Source organism: Nymphaea colorata, chromosome 13, assembly GCF_008831285.2.
Source record: "Nymphaea colorata isolate Beijing-Zhang1983 chromosome 13, ASM883128v2, whole genome shotgun sequence".
Taxonomy (NCBI): domain Eukaryota; kingdom Viridiplantae; phylum Streptophyta; class Magnoliopsida; order Nymphaeales; family Nymphaeaceae; genus Nymphaea; species Nymphaea colorata.
Genome location: NC_045150.1, coordinates 5,964,481 through 5,972,129, shown reverse-complemented (window position 1 = coordinate 5,972,129; position 7,649 = coordinate 5,964,481). Strand labels below are relative to the sequence as shown.

Sequence of the window (7,649 nt, the reverse complement as noted above, 5' to 3'; positions counted from 1 at the left end):
TTATAATAGCTCTCTCTCTCTCTCCGTCTTCAATGAGCCGACTAATATTGAATAATAGGTTGATCAATTGCATACAACTATAGTTGGACTATTTCTTTCCGTTAAATGATTTTTATTATTAATTGTAATAATTTGAATACTGTTCGTCGTTTTCACTATACTAAGCAACGGCTACATTGGAATTAACAAAAAGTAGTCATAAATGAAAACACCAAAACCCCTTCACCAAGAAAGAAATAGGCACTTACTATAGTCACAGAAGTGGCAGCACCAACTTGGTTGGTGAGGATGTGGGTGTTGCTTTTCGACTCGCACCTCAATAGCATCATATTATATATATATATATATATTTAATTTTTTTCATCATATGTTTGCTATAGTAATAAAAATAAAAAATAAAAATAAAACAACCATATATGTAATATAATATAACATGAAAACTGCCACCACTGGAAGCGGCAGGAGAGGTTGTTGGAATTTATTCAAATCCATCTCTCCAAGCACAAGAACTAAGGCTATAAATGAGAGGCAGGACAACTGTAATTTTTATTTTTAGCTCACTTTCAGTGTTTTTCACACAAATTTGTGCATATAACAAGAATGAAGAGAGTAAAGTGGCTGACAAGACAAAATTCATTGAAGAACGTGAAGAAGAGGAGGAACTCAGACCAGAAGAAGAGGAGGATGATATTTATTGCTTTGAAAGGATTCCAAATGAAATTGAGATATCCTTCCCTCCCATTCTATCATTTAAAGCTATCGAATTTCAAAAGGACTCCAAATAAGCTGTAAAATCTCATATTAGATCTTTCAAGAATGATCTTATTCGTACCTCCACCCCAGAGAGAGAGAGAGAGAGAGAGAGAGAGAGAGTCCGTCATGAAGGCAGGAGAAATGGCGGAATGTCGCTTGATAAAACACAGAAGCGGCTTCTGCCCCTCGGATTGCATCTTTTACAGCAAACGGAAGCCCGTCGCCCTCCCCATGGAGGATCATCTGGACGTGGCAACCTTCGTCGCCTCACTCCCCCACTCCGGCGACGTCGCCCTCATCGACGCCACGACCGGCGAAAAGGTCACATACCCTCGACTCTGGTCCATGGTCCGGTCCCTCGCCGCTGGCCTCTCCTCGCTTGGCGTCCGCCGGGGCGACGTCGTCCTCCTCATCTCCCCGAACTCCGTCCGCTTCCCCGTCGTCTGCCTCGCCGTCCTATCCCTCGGTGCTGTCCTCACTGCCGCCAACCCCCTGAACACCACGCAAGAGATCCGGCAACAAGCATCCGACTCCCGCCCGGTCCTCGCCTTCACCACCCCCGAGTTCCTCCCGAAAGTCGCCGGCCTCGGCCTGCCGATCGTCCTGATGGGTCATTACTCGCATGGTGGAGGCCGCCTGGACGTGAAGGTTGCGGCTACAATGCAGCAGCTCGTCGAAGCGTGGCCGACGCCGACGGAGGGTCTGAGGGATGCTGTCCGGCAGGGCGACACCGCGACATTGCTGTACTCTTCCGGGACCACTGGGCGGAGCAAAGGGGTCGCCTCGTCTCACCGGAGCCTCATAGCGACGATCATCATGGTAATGCAAAGATTCCGATTGAGCGACGGCGCGCAGACGTTCCTCGGTCGGGTGCCCATGTTTCACGTCTACGGCCTGACGGTACTAGGGCTGGGGGCGCTGGCGTCCGGCTCGACCGTCGTCGTCGTCTCGGAGCCCGGCCTGGAGTCCATCGCCACCGCAATAGAGCGCTACGGGGTGACGTACTTTCCGCTGGCGCCGCCGCTAGTGGCGGCGCTAGCCAAGAGCCCAACCCTCGACCTCTACGATATGAGCTCGCTGCAGACGGTTCTGTGCGGCGGAGCGCCGCTCAGCCAAGACGTGGTGCAGGAATTCGAGGCCAGGTTCCCGCAGGTGGCGCTGCTGCAGGGCTTCGCCATGACCGAGACGACGGGGATGGGGTCATCAACCGACACGGTGGAAGAGAGCAAGCGGATCGGGAGCTCCGGGTTGCTGTCGCCCAACATGGAGGCGAAGATTGTGGACGCCGAGACGGGCAGAGCGCTGGGCGAGAACGGCAGAGGCGAACTCTGGCTGCGGGGGCCATGCATCATGAAAGGTAGGTAGAAAAGAAAAACGAACTGATGGTTTTTCATATTTTTAGTTTACTTCAACACGCTCTTCAATGTTGTTTTAGAGCCTTATAAATATGTGAAAAATGAAACTTTAGAACGGCAACATACGATCTTTAAATCAAAGGCTAAAATACTTCTTTTTCTAAAACTCGTATTGCATGTTTGAAATTATAGCTTTATATATTAATCTACATGTACTTTAGTATCTAAATCACAAAACAAAAAAACAACTTAAATGGCATAACATGAGGGAATCGAATCTTATCAATTCACGTGAAGTCTTCCTTGAAAGCTACTCTTGTTTCTTGAAAAGCCAAAACGTCTATCTCTCGTTCTGTCAACTTGGAGCACATGCCAATTGCCCATCTATCTCTCTCTCTCTTTCTATATATATATATATTATATATATATATCACCGGCGAAGGAAACGGGCCGCCGTCGGGTGGTTAGGTTGAAGTGCAATTGCTTCCTCTCTTGGGGAGATAGCAATCTTGGTGTGTTTTAGGGGAATCAAAACATTTTTCTCTTTCACTCACAGGCTGTCTCACATTACAAATGTTCATCTCCATTACATTCCTTCCTTCCTTTTTTTTATGACCATAATGTTTGAGGTGATGATATCTTGTCTTCTTTGTCACTTTTACAACTCCCTCACCTCACCTCACCTTTCCTGTGTCCATTCCTTATAGCCATGGGCGGAGTCAGAATTTCTTTTAGAGGTGGGTCAAACTGTTTGCTGGTTGAGCAAGAAGAGTGGCCGGTTGGGTTAAGAGGAGCGATGGGTCAAACCAAACTAAATATTTTTTTTTATCCTGCACTCACGCTCATCCGAGCCACGGCCCAGGCGGCCCCCGGTGTAGCCATGAGAAGGCTATTCTATAGTCTTAAGGCTGCCAAGTCATCAATCCTTGATTGTTTCTACTTGAGTTCTTTTTTTTTTACCATTACTGAGATTGTTGGTAGGTGGATACCTTCACTTCTCTCGAGGAATTTACATTAAAGCTTTTATGCACCTGAAAGATTTCAATACAGCTACAGCTGTCCTTGCCCTTATTCCTAAGAAGGCTGACCATTACAAATAAGGCTGAGCACAAGGTAGGGCTGCAAATAGGTACCTGATACTCAGGCCGAGTATCTGACCCATCGGACGTAAGCCTGACCGATAATTTTACGAGTCAGGTTTGGACAATACAATCCCACCTATTGCAGCCTGGTAAGCCCCATTACATTTTAAAGATGTGAAAAAAAAAATGTTTGCACCCATTTTAAAGGTGACTCGGCCCTCCCTGATTGACCCGTTAATAATCAGTTGGAGCTGTTGGGGCCTTGGGCAAATGATTCTTCTTGAAGCCTGATACTCCATCTCGGCCTGGCCTGGTTCAATTACTAATGGGTTGTGTCTTGGGCCGGCTCGATTAGATAATCGGGCTTCAATATGGGCATCTTAATCGGGTCAGCCTGGCCAATGCCCAGATCTACCTTCTCATATGATTGACTTTTAGTCTATCTTTAATCCTCCTCACCCCATATACAAGGCTGCACATGAGCCAAGTCGGCATCTCGAGCTCCACTCAAATAAAAAAACTCTAAAATAGGTTCAATCTCAACTCGACAATGCAGCATCGACCTCGAATTTGACTCATTTAACTCCTTTTTTTTTAAAACTCTTATTTCGTTTAACTCATTTAGTTGTTACTCGTTTAAGTATTCTTTCATTATATTTCAACATTCATTATGTAGTCGAGTCGAGTTTTTACAACTTGAACTTGATTGGTTTCACTTTTCAATTGTGCATTTCAAATTGAACTCAACTCTCTTATAAACAAATCAAGTTCCAGTCAAGTTTTAACGAGCGAGTTCAAGTTGAACTCGAGCTAACTTGACTAATCATTGTGCAACCCTACCTGTAGAATAAGATGGTTGCTAGGCTTATTCCTGCTTGTCTTAGCGCCCCTTCATGTCTGCGCTTGCTAGCCCCCTTTCAAGTGGCTTTCACCTTTGGCTACTGCTCGTAGGATAATATCATGCTTAATTTCTTCGGCGATGTCTTGGCCCTTCTTTCATTTTCATCCTTAAACTTGACATCTTCAGGGTTTTGACTTCACTAGTTGGGAGTTCTAATCCCAAACTCCAACCATCTTGGTTCAACTTAGAAGAGAAAAACCCCAAAACGCACACACTGTAGCTCTAGTCCCAGATTAGTGTTAATTCCCTCCAGAAGGAAAGACCACTCACTTACTGCAACAGACCCCCATTTGCCTATCGTCGACCTGGGTCATCACGTGTGACTGAAGCTGAAGCCGGGTCTAGCTTCATTGCAATGGGATTTTTGAAGACACCAACTGCTTCTTCCCTCCTCCCTGTCCCCGCACCTCCTCCTTTCTCTCTCTTGCATGTATTTTTGCTTCTTCTGACCTTCTTGGGATCTTCTCATGGCACTTTTTAATTCATGAATATCCATTTAATTGCCTTTTCAATATTGCAGGAAGTATATATCTATCTTGGCATTCATTTTTTCCTTGTATGTATAAGATTTTATACTCTTTAGATGGTTCAATTGAGATTAAGAACCAATTCCCTTCGAGTTTCTATAAACCATGTCAAATTTTTTTCAGCTTCCCTTTATTTCATACAAGGGGCGTTTGGGCAAAGGAACAGTTTGTGGGTGTCTGTTAAATCTGTCCTAAGAATTGAACACATCCTCCAATTTTTAAGACAAGTTCATCAGACACTCACAATTACTTTGTCCAAGCACCCCTTTAGAGTACTGAGCCCTTCAGCCTAAGGTAGGTAGTTTAATGGTTTCTAGACATTTCAATATTTTTTGAGTTTCACATGAGATTATATATATATCTTATCTGACCTCAAGATGCTTTAGTTCTTTAGATCCACAGGCTTCAGTTTCGATTCTTATCTTAACTCCTAAGCTGGCGTATCGTCCAACGCGAAAATATTTACTTATTAATCATGGACTATGTTATTTGGCATGTAAGCCCTGTGTCTTTCATCTCTTTCAAAGAGAAGAGGAGAGCCTTACTGACGAACTATTTCTGAATTGAATAATGCAGGTTACCATTCGAACGCGGAGGCCACGAAGCTGATACTAGATGAGGAAGGCTGGCTTAAAACCGGGGATCTCTGTTATATCGACAATGATGGCTACTTGTTCGTTGTCGACAGGCTCAAAGAGTTGATCAAATATAAAGGTTTTCAAGTTCCTCCCGCGGAGCTCGAGGCGCTGCTTCTTGCCCATCCCCAAATAATTGATGCAGCTGTCGTGCCGTAAGCGTTCTTCTTCTTCTTCTTCTTCTTCTTCTTCTTCTTCTTCTTCTTCTTCTTCTTCTTCTCGTTCAAAAAGCTACCATGGATATATTCGATTCAAGCGCGCGAGTTTGGGACCTAGATTAAGAAATGGATTTCTTCATAGAACTACTTCGTATATGAGTTATCATATCAAGCTTCATCTGTATAATTTGGTGCTGAATTAATTCAGGGTAACAAAAAGCACGTGGGTAGGAGTAACAATCGAATATAACATTTGGAATCATTAGCTGCAGATGTTGTGGTGAAAAGTGCCATAAAATATTTAAGACGATAAGAATTCTTGTCAAAATTAATTTTCATAATATCCTTTCATAAATATATTAAAATGCAAAATCTGCACAATGGTTTACTTCATAAATAGTTCTTCATTTTTTTTTGATTTATTTACCTTAAAAGGCCATCTTATGGCTGACTTCTCCTCGTAGCACTCTAAATCCATTTCTAGATGGTGTTTCTTGGTGCAAAATCCTACTTTGAGATCTTTTTGTGAAGTCAAAATATAGTTCTTTCATTATAGCTTCAACTTAGAGTCCTTTTCAAAGTCCTAAACATAATGTCATAGCAAGCGAGTTTTATTGGAAAAAACATGAAAAAGGTTTTAAAAACATGTCAGCCGAAAATGGGGAAAAATTCGTTTTTTTGAGGAAAATGCCAGAGTGAAAAACGAGAAAAAAAATTCACGATTTTTCATTTTTTTTTGTTTTTCTACATTTTTTTAGTTACTAGATTTTTATTTTCACATTTGTAACATATTTTTAGGACCTTTCCTTTTTCAATTTGTTTTTTTTTTTAACTTCCTACGATTTTTCCAAGAAAAACAACTGTCATATTGAACCTAATTAAGAATGACAGTGTTTCAAAGACTGAAGGTACCTTTTCAAAAGGAGTACTGCTGGGATTCAGTTACCGGATTGGTTGCTGTACGTTGTATCAAATAGATACTGAATGAGAGTCCAATGGGATCGAGCTTTTACGTTTTGTTTGGTCCAGGTTTCCAGATGAAATAGCAGGGCAGATTCCTTTGGCTTATGTTGTAAGAAGAGAAGGAACTGATGATGTATTAGAAGAAGATGAAGTCATTACATTCATTGCAAACCAGGTATGATCCGCCTCCCATTGCTTCACTTGACTGTTCGAGGCCATTTGGCAATAGTAATGCATTGTTACTGTCCTTTGAATCAGACCCCAAAAATGGATAGATTCATGAAACCACTTGTAACGGTGTTTCATAAATTTGCCCTATTGTTTCGAGGCTGGTAGTAGCAGCATGTCACTGTTGCCAACCAAACAGCCTCTTAGTTTCATAGTTTTTATCTTTGAACTTAAATTTTATTGAGATTGACACATTTCATGGATTGCAGTCTAAAATGCAATGGAATTACGCCTTCTTAAGGCCTAATGGCATTTTTCATTCGCAGGTTGCTCCATACAAGAAAGTTCGAAAAGTGTCATTTGTTGGTAGCATACCGAGGACTCCATCCGGAAAAATATTGAGGAAAGATCTCATCAAGATTGCAACTTCTTGTCTCTAACTGAAAATCGACATAATTTTCAGTGGGGTGATTTACGTTATCTTTGCACGATAATTTTACATAAATATATGTCATAAATATGATGAAATATTCTGTATCTAAGGGCATGCCCCTTCTTGGGGCCAAGTGGATTCTTTAGAGGTCGTTTGATTGTTGTCCATTGAGATATGATAGACATGACGTCTTGTCCATTACACTACTATCCTGTTTTCATGTATAATGATGTTCATTGTCCGCCGTTTGATGATTTTAAGAACATGACGTTTTTCTTGTCCGGCGTTTGTTTCATGTGTGTCTGCTCCGTCTGTCCTATTTGACGATTGTTTCTGTCCTGTTCGATCTATCCATTCTGTCTGATGTTTCTGTCTTGTCTGGTGTTTGTTTATGTTCTGTTCAAACTGTTTGTTCTACCTGGTCTTCTCTAATTAGTTTTGGTTATTATATTTGTTCAATCCGCTATATGATATCTTATTTTTTTAATATGTTATATCAAAACAAGTATAAAATTTACAACATGTTATATGCAAATCAATACATTTGATAACGCAAATCAATACATTCGATGGACATGGGCAGCTTCCAAGGGCTGCAACTTCCTCCACGGAGCTCGGACTTGGACGTGCTGTAGCTTGTTTAAAATGTGTCGAAGTCAGAAATGCAATAAAAC

General features: G+C 42.0%; 1 protein-coding gene across 1 annotated transcript; it reads left to right on the top strand.

Moving 5' to 3' along the window:
- The first annotated feature begins 831 nt into the window (after nucleotides 1-831).
- Nucleotides 832-7,212, top strand: LOC116267097 (probable CoA ligase CCL5). Its single transcript, XM_031648663.2, has 4 exons — nucleotides 832-2,110; nucleotides 5,195-5,408; nucleotides 6,441-6,549; nucleotides 6,869-7,212. Exons 1-4 carry the CDS (start codon nucleotides 880-882, stop codon nucleotides 6,980-6,982), a joined length of 1,668 nt encoding a protein of 555 aa, XP_031504523.1. The 5' UTR covers nucleotides 832-879; the 3' UTR covers nucleotides 6,983-7,212.
- The last annotated feature ends 437 nt before the right edge of the window (nucleotides 7,213-7,649 follow it).